Below are 18,929 nucleotides of genomic sequence, written 5' to 3' on the forward strand. Positions count from 1 at the left end.
CCCTCATATCGGGGAAGACATCCCTCCACACCAGCCTCAGCCCAGCCCTCTCCAGGGCGTCCTTCCCTCACTATGCAAACAGGACTGAAGGGGAAGGAGCCTGAACCCGCAGATACCAACTGTGACCACCAGATGGCGACTGTCAGCTGCCTAAATCCATCTCTGCCTTGGAGACCAACAGGTCACCGGGGGTGGTTTTCCTAGAATGGGGAAGAGCTATAGGGAAAGCGGGTAAACGTGGCCAGGATGCAGAGAACCTGGGGGGAGGAGGTCAAATCAAAGCAGGGTGAAGAGGTGACTGTTAGAGACGGTGTCCCTGTGCCCAGCTGGGGTTGAATAAGCAAGCCCCCAAACCACAGGCTCCATCACCCGAAGCTAAAGCCTCCGGCCTCCTGGGCAGCTCCACAGTTGGAGCTAGTCCTTCCCCATGGTGTAGCCCTGAATCATGTTGCTGAAATAGACTTGTGTGTTGCGCTCCGGGTAGAAGAGGACCATGTAGCATTTGGGACCAAAGTAGCCCAAGCTGATGCCCAGAAGGTTGAGCACGGTGAACAAGAGGTCCAGGATGGTGACCAAGACCCCCTCGTAGACAGACATGAAGGTGCACAGGGAGATGGAGGAGGTGAAGTAGAAGGTCATGCAGAAAGTGATGAACTTGGCCTCGTTGTAGTTAGTGGGCAGCTCCTTGCCCATGTAGGCAAAGCTGAAGCCAGCCACGGACAGGAGCAGGTCCAGGCTGGTGTTGAACAGCAGCGCCTTGCGGTAGTTGCAGGACAGAACCATGATCTTGGGGTCATCGGGGTCGGGGCGGGCGGTAGGGTTGGCGCTCATGACCAACACGTTGCCCACCGTGATGACCACCTTGAGCGCCGTGAAGGACGCCACGAAGACATAGGGCCCGTGATAGCGCACCCAGGAGCTGTAGGCACGCGGGAGGCGCCGGGCCATCTTGAAAATGCAGACAATCTGGAATGAGCGCACGGTGATGCAGGAGATGCAGATGGTGAAGCAGAGGGTGAAGAAGGTCTGGCGGCAGAGACACGTGAAGAACGTGGGCCGCCCTACGTACGTGGGGACCATGGCGTAGGCCAGCAGCAGCGGCACCAACATCAGGAAGCACATGGGACCCCCGGCGGAGCGAACCATGGGTGTGTGCAGGTGTCTCCAGAAGACCACCATGATGGCCAGCGTGCTGAGGAAGCCCAGGAAGGACAGCATGGCCACAATGATGGTGGAGGCCTCATGCCATTCAAGGAAGGCCAGCCGCCGCTTGAAGCAGGACGTGTCATTCCTATGGGACCACTCGTGACTTGGGCAGGACTGGCAGTCATATTCATCTGCAAAAGCCCAGGGAAGCTTCCTTCAGCCACACCCACCTTGCTGACAGCCATGTCCTCTGCACCTGCACCAGGTCAGGCCTCAGGGATGGGGGCTCGGGGGTGGGCAAGCAAAAGGCAATGCCTACAGTCCTAGCCACCCCTCCCTGCGCCCCTTACATCCACTAGCCCATCCACTCCTCACTGCAAACCCATTCCACAGATGAGGAACCTGAGGCTCATCCAGGCAGCCACAAAAGCTGTAAGTTATAGCCGGTAAGTTACAGAGGCAAGATTTGAACTGAGGTTCCCTTGACTCCGATCATAACAAATGCAATTCCTTCCTTCCAGGACCGTACCCTATGGTGGGATAGACATTTGCACTTGGGCAAAGAATTCATTCAACCAATGCTTTCCCGAGCACGCTCCACGGTGATGAGCGCCTGAGGTAGGAGGCCACAGACGTGGGTAAAACCTAGCCTCCTGTCTTCAGGCTACTGGTCAACCAGGAGAGGAAAAGCCTGTGAAATCATCCAGCAAACTTTGGTTGAGCACCTACTCTGTGCCCTGGGTTCACTAGGTACATGATAAATCCTCTGGTCGATGTCTATATCCACTCAATTTACTAATCAGGGAAGTCATGAACAAAGTAATTGGAGCCCCAACTGTGAACCGTGCTCAACACTAATACGGACAGAGAGAAGACATTGTCCCCACCTTCCTGGACTTTATGGTCTATAGGGGGAACTATTAATTTGTCTAATCAAGGATGTAACTTAATAAATATTCACTGAGCCCACATTATATTCTCTGAACTATGCTAGGCACAGGGAGGTCAGAGAGATAAATCAGATCCTATCCCCACCTGCCGGAAACATTTCTTCTATGGACAGAGACATTCATTCATTCACTCATTCATCCATCCAGTGGACATTCTCTGGTCTGGCTCCCCTGGGTCCTTGGTTGGCTACATGTGTGTGGAGTGGGGATCAGTGGAAGCCTTGCCTGATTGAGGGCTGTTCCTTCTCCCACACTCCCTAACAGTGTGCACTGAGGGTTTTTCTCTACCCCAGCACGTAAGGAGATACCCTGGAATCAGACACGGTCCCTGGGTGAGACTCCAGAAACCCTGCCAAAGATGAAAGGCCCTGAGAGCCCAGGAGAGGGCGGGATGGGGTGGGGCCGGGGTGCAGGTCTGCAAGTCCTACCTGCAGTTCGGTTGAGGAAGGTGCCAGGAAGGCAGTCAAGACACTCGAAGCAGCAGGGATGGATGCCTATGGGCTTCTTCCTTTGCCCAGGATGGCAGTCTTTGGAGCACATGGACACTGGGATCTAGAGGGAGGAGGAAAGAGATCCTGAGCCCAACTAGTGGGATGCTCAGGGGAGGGAAGCCTGGCCCCTGTCTGGGATGCGGAAGGAGGAGGAACTGCCATTAGAACTGGACTTTGCAGGGACCCTCTTAGTTTGGCCTGCCTGACACCTAAGCTACCTTCTAACAGCAAGCACCCCACTGTTGAGATGGAGACTTCCTGAGGTTGCCAGGCATATAGGATGTGACTCTGGGGTTGCTGACAGTCGCCTGTCTCCACGGAGGGGGAGCACTCCAAAGGAAGGAAATGAGATCTGGAGAGAGACCCTGAATCCAGTCATGCCATGCCTGAAGTCCACACGGTCTACCCCTGGAGTTTTCAATGATGGGACGCAACGGCTTCACTCCCTGCTTCCATCAGCTTCTGCCATGTGTGTCCAAGAGTAGCGTGAACATGGCCTTTGTGGAGGGGCAGGGTTTTCAGATGAACAGAGAACAGAAATGTTCCCTACTTCTAGAGAACAGAGGAGCCCCCACTGATGGTTTGTGGAACACAGGAATGAATTACAAGCAGACGGGACAGTACGGGCAGGGGAATAGAAGGGAGTCAGAAGGTCCCAGGAGAAGGGTGGAGGGTGGGAGAGCCACATCTTGAAGTCTCGTGTGGGACACACTAAGAATGAAGGGGAGGTGGGAAGCAACAGTGGCTCCTGGAGGGGGGCAGCCTGTTTAGATCCAGGTGGGACAAAAATCATTCTGATGCACAAATAAGAGGGTGTTACAAGAATACGTGTGTGAAGGGCCAAGACCCAGACAAGGGGGGCTACAATAGGACCACTTGGCCTCCCTTCTTGCCTCTGACAGGTCACCTGCCTTCCTGCTCCTCCCTTGATGTCCCTCCTGCTCATGGCCATCAGATGACACCTCCAGACGTCTTGTTCTCCTGCCTGAAGCGCCTTCCTGGAAGAACCTCAGGGGCTCTCCATCAGCCAAAAATGAAACATCTGATTCCCTGCCAGCCTCTCCAGGTGGTCGGCAGTCTTCTCTGCCACCCACGGGACCACACACGTGCACCCCAACACACATGCGTGCCTTATCCAGAACTACGGCTTACCACCCCCTCACCATTATTGGTCCCCACCACCACCTTCCAAACCCATCTCTTCACTATTCCCTAAGTGAAGAGTCCACTTGTGGACTCTCAACCTGCCATTCACTCATTCCTTCATTCATTCATTCAAAAAGGTACCGAGCTCATACCAATGCCAGGTGTTGGGAATACAGCAGTGAACCCGGTGAGGCCAAGTCTCTGTTCTTAAGGAATGAATACTTTCATGCAGAAAAGACACTATATACATAGAAATGCTTAACTTGACAGGTGGTGATCAATACCGGGCGGGCAAGTAGAGCCATGCAGTGGGGATGGAAAGTGATAGAGGGGCTGAGTGCACATTTGAAGGGTGAGGGCAGGGCTGGCCTCTCTGAGAAGCTGACCCTGGAGCAGAAACCCAAAGGCTGTGAGGAACCAACCCACGAAGAGGTCTGTGCAGGCTGAGGGAACAGCATATGCAAAGGCCCTGTGGCAGGGGGCACGTGGCATGGTCGCTGAGCAGGAAGCCCCACAGAAGTTGAGTACAATGAACACGAAGGACAGGACAGATCGATTCAAAGAGGTGGCATCCATACTCAGGCTTTTACTCCAAATGAAGTGAGAAACTATGATAGGATTCCACGCAGAGGAGCGGCAGGACCCGACTTCCTTTCCACAGGACTGTCCTGGATTTCTTGTTGACCTTAAACTATGAGGGATGAGAGTGGAAGTGAGAGCGCAGGTAGGATACCGTCCCAATAGCCTGGGAGAGAAACGTTGGTGGTTCTAGATAAACAGGCAGCCACAGAACAGAGAAGGGGACAAAACACTTGCGAAAGAGATGAAGACCTGAGTCAATGGGAAGACATTCCACGTTCATGCCTTGGAAGACTTAACACATGTCAATACATGTCAGTACCACCCAAAGCAACCTGCAGATTGAGTGCACTCCCTATCAGAACCCCAGTGACTTTATGTATGTATGTATGTATGTATGTATTTATCTATTTATTTTTGCAGGAATAGAAAAGCCCATCCTGAAATTCAGATGGAATCTCAAGGGACCCTGAAGACCCAAAACACTTCCTGAGAAAGAACAAAGCTAGAGGACTCACATTTCCTGATTTCAACACCTACTATGATACTATAGTAAAATAATAAATATAAATAAATAAAAATATAGTATCAAAGCACTGGGGGGTATGGACATAAGGACAAACATACAGACCGATAAAATAGAACAGAGTCCTGACACGAACCCTCACCCATACGGTCAAGCGATTTCTGACAGGAGTTCTAAGACCATTCGTGGGGGAAAGATCATTTTTCCAATGAACGGTGCTGGGAAAACTGGATATCCACGTACAAAAGAATAAAGTTGGACTGAACGCTGTATACGATTACCTCAAAATGGATCCGTGACTTCAGTGGTAGACGTAAAACCACAGAAACAGTGAGAAGAAAACATAGGGAACAAGTTTCATGAAGCTAGATCTGGCAATGATGTCCTGGATAGGATTTTGTGAAAATTTAAAAACTTCTGTCCATCAAATGACACTACCGAGAGAGTAAAAAGGCAACCCACAGAATGGGAGACAACACTTGTAAATCATATGCTTGACAAGGGATTAATATCCAGAATATAAAGACAACTCCTAGAATGTAGTAACGCAATTCAAAATGGACAAAGCACTTGAATAGGAATCCCGCCAAAGAAGAGATAGAAATGACGAATGAGCACTTGAAAAGATGCTCAGTCATTAACCAGTAGAGAAATGCAAATCAAAACCACAGCGAGAGATGCCTCCCACCCATTAGGATGGCTACTTTGGAAAAAGCAAAAACCCAAAAGAAAACAAAACAAAACAAACAAACAAACAAACAAAAAACAGAACACAAGAGGTCTTGGCAAGGACGTGGAGGAACCAGAACCTCTTGTCCACAGCTGGGAATGTGAAATGGTGCAGCCATTATGGAAAGCAATATGGCGGCCCCTCAAAAATTAAGAAGAGAATTAACACATGATCCACTTTCCACTTCCGGGTCATGCTCAAAAGAATTGAAAGCAGGGTCTCAAAGAGATATTTGCACACCCAGGCTGACAGCGGCATTATTCACAATAGCTTAAAGGTAGGCGCGCCCCAAGTGTGCCCATTGATGGATGAACAGAGAAGCAAAATGTGGTATTTTTTATTGGATTATGATTATTCATAATCATATAATCATAATCCATTGATTGAATGGATTATTTGGTCTAAAAAGGAAGGGAATTCTGACACACACTACAAAATGGATGAACCTCGAGGACATGATACTGAGGGACATAAGCAGGTCACAAAAAGACAAATACCATGTGATTCCATTTACAGGAGGTTCTTAGTCACATTCACAGAAACACAAAGAAGACAGGTGGTTTCCAGGGCTGGGGAGAGGCGGGAATGGGGGCTTGGTGTTTAACAGGTATAAAGTGTCCATTCTGTAAATGACGAGGTCTGGATGTAAAGGCTGGTGGTCCTAGCACAACAATGTGAATGTACTCAAGACCACCGAACTGTGCCCTTCAAGATGGTGAAGATGTAAACTATTTATGTATATCTTGCTGCAATAAAAAAAAATTTTTAAAAACTTTGGAAAAAACTGGACAAGAAGGTGAATGTTATGTTATAGGTTTTTTTTTTTTTAACCATAATTTAAATTCGTTTAAATTAATATATACCAAAGCGAAGGGGCGCCGGGGTGGCTCAGTGGGTTCAAGCCTCTGCTTCGGCTCAGGTCATGATCCTAGGGTCCTGGGATTGAGCCCCACATGGGGCTCTCTGCTCAGCAGAGAGCCTGCTTCCCCGCTCCCCCGCATCGCCTGCCTCTCTCCCTACTTGTGATCTCTGTCTGTCAAATAAATAAAATCTTTAAAATATATATACACCAAAGTTTAAAGAACGCAGTGAACATAGCACTTAGAGGGATAGATAGAGCTCTAAATGCCTACTGAAAGCAGAAGAAAAGTCTCAGATCAGAGGGAGACACGAGAAGTAGGGGCTCCACCTGGGACCCCGCTGCAGCAAGCAGGGGCTGTGGGGGGTCCGCTCAGTTCCCACTGGAGGGACTGGGCTGGCTGCTGCCCTTCCACTGGGCTGGGGGAAGGACAGCTTCACGGTGAGCACAGCAAGGTGCAGATATCCCTGTGGGCTCCCTCACGTCTTCTCAAACCTCCTTTTAGTCCTGCCACAGCAACAGCGACAGCATCGTGTGGGAGCTGCCTATCGGCATCTCACCTAAGCAGCACTCAGTCTCTTTCGCTCTCTGCCCTGGGGCCAGGGTATGAGATGCTCGTGGGAAACTGCTGGGCACTCATGCATGTGTGACTCGGAAGCACAAGGGAGTTAATGCTCCATGGGGTGACCCTTGACCACAGCAGATGGGGGTGGGGTGGTACAGACCCATGGATCCATCCCATCCTCTTCCCTCTCTTGGGGACAATTCTAAAGTGGCAGTTCAGAAGGTTCTGGTAAGACTCAGCTCACAGCACAGCCAGAGAACTGTGTTCTCTTCTACTGATGTTCCCTGTGTCCCTAATGAACTCCCCCCCATCACCTACTCCTGGTCCCTCATATCTTGGAACAAAATGTCTGTGCATAAACCCTTGCCTCAGGCTCTGCTTTCCAGAAGAAACCCAGGCGAAGACACTGTTATTTGTTGAATTGCCTCCCCTCAAAATTCAAATGTGACCTTATTTGGAAATAAGATCATTGCAGATATAATTAGTCAGGATGAGGTCCTAGCAGAGTCAGGTGGGCCCCTACTCCAAAGCGACCAAAGTCTTTATAAAAAGGGACATTGGGAGACAGACACACCCACAAGGAGAAGGCCATATGGAGGTGATGGCAGAGGTCGGGGGAGTCAACCCCAGCCAAGGAAAGCTGGCAATGGCCAACCAACCACTAGGAGGTGGGAGAGAGAGGCCCAGAACATTCTTCCTCACGCCCTAGAAAACCAACTCTCCTGACATCTTGAGCTGAACTGCCAGCCCCCAGAACTGGGAGAGAGTACATCTTCATTGTTTCAGCCCTGCCCCCCGCCCCCCAACTGTGGTCTCTTGGGACCACAGACTCATAAATTAAGGGAGACACCAACCCAACTGACGGCATCAAAATCCACACGAAGTGCAGGAACCAGCAGCACCCAGCATCGCAGAAACAGGGTGGAGAGTGTGGCGGGGGGTAGGGAGGATGCCGATGAAGGCCCCTCAAGCTTTTATATCCCCACCCCCTCCACACCAGACTGGGTCTCCGACCCTCCCCACACCCCCGCCATCGCCATCCTGACAGCTTGTCTAAGAGGGTAAAACAAAGGAGCTTTCAAATCACAGATGGCAGGCACAGCGGAGGGTCCGGGGACCGCACCAAAAGCGTGAGCATTGGTTGATACGAGAAATGACATCCTTAGCACACGCGTGGCCAGCAAACGTTCACTTGGCACAGCTCCTGAGCCCCTGGGTCCAGAGAAGCCAGAAAGCCCTAGATGTCCCCAGCGCTTGGTCACTGGGAGGGGCGAGGCCCAGACACTCCCCATACATATAGAGCCCCCACTGGCTATTGATAAGAGATCTCCTGTCCAAAGGGCCCCGGCCACCCCAGCCCGAGCTGGCGCCCAGCCCCAGGCCTCGGCGCCCCCGCAGCCATCGGAGAGCTGACCGTGTTGTTGGCGGTGTGCCAGGAGACGTTGTGGCCCATCTTCAGCTGCCGCAGCGCGGGGTAGTAGGAGGCAATGCTCAGGAACGGGTTCTGGCTCAGGTCCCATTGCCATTGGATGACCTCCAGGCTCATGAGCAGGTCCCCTTGCTTGTCAAAAAAGATTTTGTGGCCCAGGAGGGTGAAGTTGACCTTCCAGATTTCCTGAAGTAGCTAAAGGGGCCAAAGGGACACAAAGGGAGCATGGCATCAGAGCCCGGGCCAGACCTGGGGTAAGTTCTCCCACCCCTCTAGCCTTGATTTCCACAGCTGCACATAGGACTGTGCAGGCGGCCTTCGAGGGCAGTGGCTGAGAGTGCCGGCTCTGGTCTCAGATACCTCTGGGTTTAGACACCAGCGTTGCCACCTGCTTGAGGCCTTGGACCTGCCGCTTGACCTTCATGAGCCCCAGTTTCCTCTTCAGCACAGTAGGACAACACAAACCATGTCTCCTGGGCTCTGAAGCCATCAGTGAGTTAACCTGTGTTGGGAACTTAGCACAGTGCCTGAAAACTAGTAAGTTCTAGTGGCTCAGTGGGTTAAGCCTCTGCCTTCAGCTCAGGTCATGGTCTCAGGGTCCTGGGATTGAGCCCCGCATCAGGCTCTCTGCTCAGCAGGGAGCCTACTTCCCCCTTTCTCTCTGCCTGCCTCTCTGCCTACTTGTGATCTCTGTCTATCAAATAAATAAATAAAATCTTAAAAACAAACAAACAAAAAAACTAGTGAGTACTCACCTCCCGCCCAGGTGTTGATAATATCCCTTCTCCCTGGAAGTCACCTCGGCCAACCCTCGGGGACCCAATATCTGGATCCCAGAGCCTGCTGCTTCTCTTACGCACAAGGGTCAGCAGCACCTGTCCCTGTCCCCTGGGTGCTTCCTGCCTCCCCACCATTTGAGGCCACTCTCCAATCTCTCTCTATACCGTCCCCCATCACGCTAAGTAGGCAAAAGCTGGTACAAACTGAAACATGCTTTGATTTGGGCATCCTGGGGCCTGAATTCCAATCTGAGCTCTTTCCTCAATTTGCTGTGTGACTTTGGGCAAGTCACTGAACCTCTCTGGGCTGACCCCAAAAGAACTTCCAGCTTAGATACTCCATCAGTCTGGCTCCTAGATTTTCCCTCCATAAATTAGAAAGTCTATTGAGCTATATCTCAGGAGTCCGGACCTCCCCTCCCCTCTAGGACCGACAGACAGATAGCCAAAGACTTCGGGGCCCTAGCCTTCTCCCCACCCTGCGCAGGGAGTGAGGTCCTGGCTCTGGAAGCTTCTCTGGAATTTGCTCATGTTGCTAGGACTGAGGGCAATGGTTTTGGGAGTTGAGAGGAGGGAGACTCCTCCCAAGTGGTCCTGCCTCTTTGGACCGGAGTCAGAATGATGGAGGCCCAAGGTTCTGGTGTCCAGGTCCTATCCCCACACGGCCCTGGCCAGGCTGGGCTGAGCAACCTGGGATTCCAGGGCTCCAAGGTAAGGGGTCGCAAAGGATCATCGCTGGGATGTCTGGGTGGCTCAGTTGGTTAAGCATCTGCCTTGGGCTCAGCTCATGACCCCAGGGTCCTGGGACGGAGTCTTGAATCAGGCTCCTGATGCTTCTCCTTTTGCCTGCCTCTCCCCCTGCTTCTGCTCTCTCTCTCCCCAACAAATAAATAAGTAAATCTTTTAAAAAGGAAGGAAGGGGGCGCCTGGGTGGCTCAGTGGTTAAGCCGCTGCCTTCGGCTCAGGTCATGATCTCAGGGTCCTGGGATTGAGTCCCGCATCGGGCTCTCTGCTCAGCGGGGAGCCTGCTTCCTCCTCTCTCTCTCTCTGCCTGCCTCTCTGCCTACTTGTGATTTCTCTCTGTCAAATAAATAAATAAATAAATATTTTAAAAAAAAAAAAAAGGAAGAAAGGCAGGCAGACGGGCTTTTTATAAAACAAAATGATTAGACCTGAAGAGTCTGAGAAGTACGTGCAAGTCCTACCTCTGTGATTCCATAAACGTCTCTGTGATTCCATAAACGTTGGAACGTTTTCCCTGGGACTGCCAAAGCCCCCCCCCCTCCCATTCACCAGCCAGGATTTCCCCAGCCTGCCCTGAGCACACCCCCACTCCCCAACGCCACCGGCAGTGCGTCCCCCCAGCTCCCTCCCCAAGTCTCCCCATCATCCAAGGCCTCTCCCTCTGCCTCATCCCCCCCACCTCAGGGCTGCCCTTCCCTCCAGCCCCCTGTCCCCACCCCTGTGCATTGCCACCCCACCCCCCCACCCCCACCCCATCGCTCCCTAGCGAGGTGATCATCACTTCTTTGAACCTATCTGTGGGAGAGCCATCAACGACTCACTGTGTCTACTCACAGCATGTCTGGGGATCCAAGGCAACTGACATAAAGGGGTTAGTTAGCACACAGTAAGTGCTCATTCACTCGTTCCTCAGTAAATATTCACCGAGAGTCAGCTCGGAGCCAGACCCAGTTCCAGCAGCTGCCGAGACCGCACTGAGCAGGACTGAAAGGTCCCTGCTCTCTCGGGACTACATGTGAGGGGAGGAAGGAGGCAGGGTAGGGAGTAGCCAATAAACACGAAAACAAGTAAATAAACTATTACAATAGAAACAATGTAGGGTACGTGTTAAGACAAAAATCAATCGGGTGGCTCTCCCAGCCATAGTGGAGGGTCTGGCACAAGAGGGTCCATTAAGGCAAAGCGGAGGGAAAGCTGGAGCCCAGCTCACACTCTTACCGAGCCACACCCCCTGTATGGCATCCAGGTCTAACGTGTCCGCACAAAGCGCATCATTTCCTAATTCCCACAGTGACACTGTCCATGCCCGTGAAAGGCCTGGGTGACATTCACACGGGCTGCGCTGGGCTCCCTGCTCCACCGGTAGGGGAGGAAAGACGTCGGCTGGTTCTTCATCACGGCTCTTGGCACTCACGGCTGGGAGAGCTGAAGAGTGCGGTGGGCAAACCATGGGGGGCGGAGGCCAAAGGGCCGATCAGCGTTCAAAGCCGTGGTCTGCCCCTTACCACTAAAACCATCCCTCATGGGTCACCTTGACTCCCTGCCTCAGCCTTCCTTTCTGTAGATTACCAACCTCCTGGGACGGCCACGAGTTAGGGCGATGTATACCAGGCGCTCGGCGCCTACTGAGGCTCAAAAAACGGTAAAGCACAAGACACGTGATAATTACGTATATTATTAACATAGCAGCACATATAATAAAATATAGTATTTCTCTGGCTGGCACTAGAATTTCTTTTTTTTTTTTAAGATTTTATTTATTCATTTGACAGAGAGAGACACAGCAAAAGAGGGAACCTAAGCATGGGGAGTGGGAGAGGGAGAAGCAGGTTCCCGCTGAGCAGAGAGCCCGATGCGGGGCTCAATCCCAGGATACTGAGGTCACGACCTGAGCTGAAGGCAGACACCTAACCGACTGAGCCATCCAGGCGCCCCTAGAACTCCTTTTAAAGAATACTTGCATTTTTTCAAAAAAATCAAGCACTTGGGGTTGCAAGGTTGGGCTCTGAGATTATGGGGTAGAAGGATACAAATAAAGACGTTAAGAGAAGGGAGAATATTTACAGAATTAACTAAGTTGCTCTGTGAAGGAAGTGAACAGATATTTGGGATCGGGGGATCCAGGAAAAGGGAGGAAGGGGAGAATACAGACAGAATATACGCAAAGTTTGGGGGAGCCTGAACGCCAAACTATGAAAAAGCCAAGGTACCATTCAAGCAGAGAGATGCTGGAGAGCAAGGTACGAAGTGAGTATCTCTGATGTAAAGCCCCTCCACTCCGACAGAGCCTCAAGAAAACCTTCTAGCCCCACGAAGACCTCCTGGTTTAGAGTGTGTGTGTGTGTGTGTGTGTGTGTGTGTGTGTATGTATGTGTGCGCGTGCACACACACACGCGCGCACATCAGAAAAACACAAATTGAAACTGCAAGTCTGAATCCAGACAACACGAACCTAGAACAAGAGAAGATACATAACCCTGATGGAGAGAATACACCAGTCGACCCCCAGGGTCTCCAGCCCGGCGGGAGAGAGAGAGACGCCGGCAAGGGACCTGGGACGCCTGTGGCCTCCCAGACTTCCTTCCAGGGAATCTCACCCAACTCTCCTCCCAGCACAAGCCGTCTTGGATGGCAATGATTACATAAATTGAAAAAAGGAGTTTTGTTACCATCAAGGACTTCTGTCCGGTTCTGTGCATCTGGACGCAGGGCGTGGTCCTATGGCCTCTCCCACCAATTTGCCCAGAACGCAGCAAGAGACGAGAAGGCTAGCGCAGAGCATGGGCACCAGCGGTTTCCATGGCAACCACTCCATACCTGCCCCAGGGTGGGGGGCCCTGACTACCCACGGGCGGGGCCTCACCTCCCAGGGGTATAGACCACCCTCTTGGAGCAGGTGGTCCGGGTGCAGCGGAGGAGACTGTGTAGAGCATGGGCCACGGCGTAGACAGCCGAGTACACGCTGTAGGCCACACGCTCGCCGGAGAGCGTGAGGATGGTGCTGAAGGACGCGGTGGTGTCCTGGCAGCTGTCGCACTCCTGGTTGCAGGTGGCCCCCAGGCTGGTCCGGGTGGGTGCAGGTGGCCCAGCCTGGGGGGGGCGCATGCGGAACTCGCTGAAGCCCGGGATGGGCACGCTCTGGGCGGTGACGCCCAGGAAGGTGCCCGTGTTGCGCAGCTCGGTCAGGTTGTGCAGGACCGGGTCGATGGCCCAGGACTCGGAAGCGATCCACACGGCGCCCGTGAAGTTCTGGCGGAGCACCTCGCGGAAGAAGTTGTGCAGGGCCAGGTCGGGCGAGAACAGGACCACGATGCGCGCCGAGCTCTGCTGTATCTTGTCCACGATGGCCTCCAGGCGCTGGCGCTCCCACGGCGTCACCTCCTGGTTGGGCTGCGGCATGGGCAGCGTCTCCTGGAAGGCGATGCAGATGTCGCGGGTGGCCAGGCGCGTGTTGAGCAGCTGGCCGTTGTAGCGGCCGTAGTCATCGCTGCTCACCAGCAGGATGATCCAGTTCCAGCGGAAGTAAAGCATGAGCTGCACCATGGCCTCGACCTGGTGGTCCGCGCCCGGCACCGTGCGCAGCAAGGAGGGGAAGCGGTTCTTGTCGCGCAGCTCGTCACTGATGGCGCTGTAGGTGATCTGCCCGACGGGACGGCCACCAGTGTGAGCGAGGGGCTCCCCAGGCCACTGTCGCCCCACCTGGGTCCCCACAGCATCGCCTCATCCTTCCCGCCGCGGTCTCTGATGACCGTGGCAGCCAGGGGACCCAGTGCACAGGGTCAGTCCCCTCACCTCTACGCTCAAAACCCTTCAACAGCTCCAAAAGTCACTCAGGGACAGCCAGAGTCCTCACGGGCCCCCAAGGGGCTCCATCACGGACCCCAGCCCTCACCTCTCTGACCTCATCTCCTCCTACTCTCCCTGGGGTCCCAGTTCTGCTCACGGGTTCTGTGAATGCACCAGGCACCAAACGGCCTCTCCATTCTCTGTCTCCTCGTCCCGGAGGGCTCTTCCTGACACCCACATAGCTCGCTCCCCCCTTCACCTCCCTTGGGTCTTTGTCCAACGGTCACTGAGACCCGCCTGACCACCCTGCTGGAAACTGCAGTGCCCCCTACCCTTTCTACCTGCTCACGGACCTGTCCAGCCTTCCTCACCTGCTTGCCTTTTGCTTCTGTGCACTGCCCTCCCCACTTCCCAGCAGCCTTATCATGTGGTTACTGACATGGCCTGTCTCCCCCAGGAGACGGGCTCTTATGTTTCATTCCTTGCTGTATCCCCAGCCCCACAACAGTACCTAACACAGGAGGTGCTCAGGAAATATTGGTCAAATGAATGAAAGAATGAGTTACATCCTGAACTAGATGCCTCACGTAAGTATACTAACATTTACTAAGCACCCACCATGGGTCAGACCCTTGGAGTTTACATAATAAAAATGACAGCAAAAATGATAGTATTTGTATCTATCTACCTTCTGTGAGCTATCTTCTTATGCTAGCTGTTCCTTAATGCATGAAAATCTCAGGCCAATGCTGGTCGCAGCATTTTCAATCATGAGGACAAAGACACCGTAACAATACCAATACGAATGGCCTTTTTTTGAGGACCTACTGTGTGGCAGACCCTATGCTAGGCAACCATATGGGATAATAGAACTTTCTGAGTCTTCGTTTTTGCGCAAGGTACTTTACATAATGACCATTGCATCATCGACAAGCCACTGTACCCCACAGACTCCAGAGAGGTTAGACACTTTAACCTTCAGATAATCCTGGGATGGAACTCTTAACTCTTATCATCCTATTGTACAATTGGGGAAGCTGAGACTCAGAAGGGTTAAGAGATTTGCTCAAGGCCTCACAATAGCCAAGACTCAGAGCCAAGGTGCACAACCCGAGCTCTTAACCAATCAGCCAGGCTGCATTCCCAGGGCTGGGGCTGACATCCCAACCCTGCTTCCTGCCTCCTCCTACCCCCATTACTATGGGGGGAAGTGAGCCCTCTGGACAACCACTCTTCCGCACCCTCCCCACCTCCTTCCCCCAGGAGCCAGGGGCCTCACCTGCGGAAGGAGGAAGAGGGATAGGAAGTGGGCCACGATTGTGGTGGACTCGGAGTTGTCGGGGCCAATGACGGCCACCACGCGGGGCACATAGTGGCTGTAGTCCTCCTGGATGGGCAGGGAATAGTCTTCCCGAGCCAAAAAGTAGAGTACGGGCTGGATGTTGTTGGAGATGTAGCAGACGTCCACCATCTCATAGCCCAGCAGCACACCCGGCAGCAGGCTGCTCTGATTGTTGATCTCCTCCACCGCAAAGCGCATGGCCTGCAGTAGGTTGTAGCCCAGCACCTTCATTTCATACCTGGGGGGGAGGGGCCACATGGGGTGGGGTGGGAAGCACGTGCAGAGTGAGAAGGGAAAGGGACGCGAGAGCCAGCTTGTTCCCTCTGCCTCCCATAGGAAAACCCAGGAGCTGTCCCAGAAGGAGCCGCTCCAGAAGATTCTGGCATTTTTATCACATCATGGTCCCCATACCATACCAAATCTCTAGAATCACCGTCATCCCTATGACCACCTCTGACACTGTGATCTTTGTGGCTACCATCAGTCACTACCATTGTCACCACTATGGCCTTCCCCATGATCTCTACCACCACTCAACCAATACCCACCAATGTGATCACCATTACCCACTACAATCTCTGTCATCACTAGAGTCGCCGTCATACCTACTATTCCTAGGAAAATATCATCACCTCTGCCATCACTAAAACCACGTGTCTGTGACCACCACTACGAATGCCACCATCACTGCCAGACCATCATCTTCATCATATCATCGCCATCATCATCTTCACCAACATCATTGTCATCAAGGGTATCACCGCCATCACCACCACCATCATTGTTATCATCTTCATCACCATCCCCCCCACTGTTACCACCATCATCATCTTCATCACCATCATTACCACCATCTTCCCCACCATCACCACCACCACCATACTCACCACCATCACTGTCACCACCATCACCACCACCACCATCATCACCATACTCTTCACCATTTGCATCATCACCAATATTACTGCTACCAACATCATCAACATCACCACTCTCACCACCGTCACTTCATTGGACTCCCCACCATTATCACAGGCATCAGAACGTTCAAGAATGTGCTCAGTACCATCCCTGGCACCATCACGCTCCCATTCTCAAACCAGCACATCACCTCCCCCACCATCACGTACAGGGTGCATTTCTTAGAGTCAGCCCTTTATCATCTCCTTTGCACACTCTTTCCTTCATCCCTCTCTCTCAGATTATTTTCGCCTTCTCTGCACCAGGTCACTAATTCAAATCTCATGCTTGCATGAAGGCGGCTCACCTAATCTGGAGCGGTGCCGCCACCCCCATGGGGCTCACAGGGGAAGGGCGAGCAAGGGAAATCCCTTGCAGTCCTGGAAACACCCCCCACCCACCACCACCACTGCCTAACCGCAGTCCTAGGGAAATGCAAACCTTCCCCTCCAGCCTGAGAACCTGCTACAGAAAAACCACATTCCTGCCTTCCAAAGGCATACCTGTTGGTTTCTAGACTGAACCTTGACACAGACTCCCTTGCCAAAGTGGGTGGGGGTGGTTTGGATTGTCTCTACAACCCCCCGCCCCCAGGCTCAAGTATCCTATAAGTCTTTACTAAGAGATGTGACACGGGACACCCAGGCCTCCGTGTTTCAGGACTCAATTGCCGAAGATCTTGGTAACGTGAACTGTGTGGGTTCCCCCTGCAGGCCAGTAGGGGTGATCCAGGACGAGGGATTGGCAATGAATGAGGAGGAGCATTTTGAGCCCTGGGTCACAGCCTGGTCCCCCAAGGACCATGGAACCAGCTCAGGCTTCCCACCCCATCCCCATCACCACGTCCAGCCTCACATGGGAGACTCACTCCTTGCACTGGGGCACTTGCAGGAAGTTGAGGTGGACGATGCCCTTCATGTTGGCATGGAGGGAGAAGAGACCACCCAGGAGGTAATCCCCAGCCAGGTAGAAGTCTGAGTTCTCAGCCGGCGCAGCCAGGACCCACAGCAGGATGAACAGGGAGCAGACCGCCCTGGCCTGGGGTCCCATGGCTGGGAAGTGGGGGTCCCCGGAGGTGGCCCTGCCTCATCAGAGAGCTGGCAGCTTGACACCAGGGGATTTGCACAGACATTTACATAGTGACCGCCCTGCCTTGGCCCTTGGGGCGGGGAAAGCACCTGGGACAAGTAGAGAGGTCTAAGAACTCAGGCAGGAAAAGGAGGAGGCTGGAACTAGGAGGACCGCCTCCCAGGACATGGTGGGACCTGGGTGGTCTGGGAGAACCCCATCTGGAAGTAGAGAAAGCACGTCCTGCTAACTTGGACACTCCCTAGCCTGCCACTTGTTGAAGACCGGTCTCGTGCCCCTAACGTTTCCAACATTTGGGAGTCAGGGACACAAATACTCACCCAGGAGACAGAGCAGGCTGACAAAAGGATCCCAAGCTTCAGACCCTGATCAAGTGGAGGCTGGCATGTGGTAATTCACATATGGCGTCTGACCCACAGCAGGTGTTCCGGAAGTAACAGCCGTTGTCAATAAGAACCAGGCGTCGCGCTGCGTGGTTGCCGTTCACCGTCTCGTTCAATGCTCATGATAACCAGGACCATTACCGGTCCCATTTCACAGATGAGGAAACTGAGGCACAGAGATGTTAAGAAACCCACCCTGGGTGGCACAGCCAGCAAAGCCGGGATTCAAATCCCACAGTCAGATTCTAGGGCCTGGCTCTTCATCTCCATCTTCACACCGTGAAGTTACTTCCTTTGAGAAAAAAACAGCAGCAGCAGCAAAGAGAATGGGGGGTGGGCAGCTTCCCTCTGCCAGCCCAACAATCAGTCAGTCAGCTCTGCTGAGTGAGCCCCCTCGGGGCACCCCCTTTGCACCCAGCTCCAAGAGGCAGGGTACGGTCCAAAAGGAAAGCTGAACATTTCCAAAGTCCAAGGTGACTACCCCAGTGGGATGGAAGGGGGAGGGTCCCAGCAAACCAGGCACCCGTTTGAATCAGAGACCCTGGCCATGTAATGCCGTGTTGGTCCTGGCCAGCCCAGACGATGCGTGGCCCGGCAGGAGCCTGGGGGCACCCGGAGGCTCAAAGCAGACAGGTCCCATCAGAGCCCCTGGGGTCCAGGGCTATGAGGAGAGGAGGCTTCAAGACACCAAAAGCTGACCCCAAACCCCACCGTCCTGCCCTGTCCCACTCCAGCCAAGCCCGGCTCCTCCTTCAAGGGCTTCATCATGGGGCAGGGGTCCCAGTCGTCACGGGCACGGCTCACAGCCTTACGTGGCTGACAGGTTCCCACCGACGGCTATGTCCTCATCGAGGCAGCTGGAGACGACATGACCCCGGCCAGCCTGGACTGAACTTCAGCTGTTTGCTGTGCGCTCCCAGGTGGTACTAGCATCTCTGAGCCTCTGTTCTCTCCCCTCCTGAAATGAGGATAATAATTCCAGCCTCGTGGGATGGGTGTGGGGGTTACGTAAAATGGCGCGTGGGAACCGCGCGTGCAGAGCAGACCCTAGAGAAAGGTAAATCGACCAAAGAGCAACATTTTCCTTTCCCGGAAAGGAAGAAACTGCCATGGGGTTGGCGCAGGGGCGGGCGCCACAGACGCAGTACCTTGCGGGAAGAGCCCAAAGCTTCACGAAGCTTCCCCGTAAGGTGCTCGGTATCTTTGGCAACTTCGGGGGGGCACCCCTCCCCACCCTGGCCCCTCCTGGGGTGGAGTCACCCCACAGACATTTAGAATGGCCGGAAAAGCCTCCTGGTGCTGTGGAAACGTGCAGATTTGCTGTGTGATCTTGGGCCTGTCCCTGCCCCTCTCTGGGCCGATGTCAACCAGCGCTCGGGAGGGGAGACCCAGCCCATAACACGAAAGGAAGAGCCGTGCCTGGCT

The 18,929-nt window shown here is 53.3% G+C and overlaps 1 protein-coding gene across 1 annotated transcript; it reads right to left on the minus strand.

Moving 5' to 3' along the window:
- Nucleotides 1-414: 414 nt before the first annotated feature.
- Nucleotides 415-17,082, minus strand: TAS1R2 (taste 1 receptor member 2). Its single transcript, XM_059137911.1, is given in 7 exon segments — nucleotides 415-1,337; nucleotides 2,525-2,648; nucleotides 8,407-8,616; nucleotides 12,808-12,819; nucleotides 12,822-13,583; nucleotides 15,010-15,310; nucleotides 16,901-17,082. Coding segments are annotated over 7 exon segments (2,514 nt in total).
- Nucleotides 17,083-18,929: the final 1,847 nt, after the last annotated feature.

This window comes from Mustela lutreola, chromosome 10, assembly GCF_030435805.1.
Source record: "Mustela lutreola isolate mMusLut2 chromosome 10, mMusLut2.pri, whole genome shotgun sequence".
NCBI classification, from domain to species: domain Eukaryota; kingdom Metazoa; phylum Chordata; class Mammalia; order Carnivora; family Mustelidae; genus Mustela; species Mustela lutreola.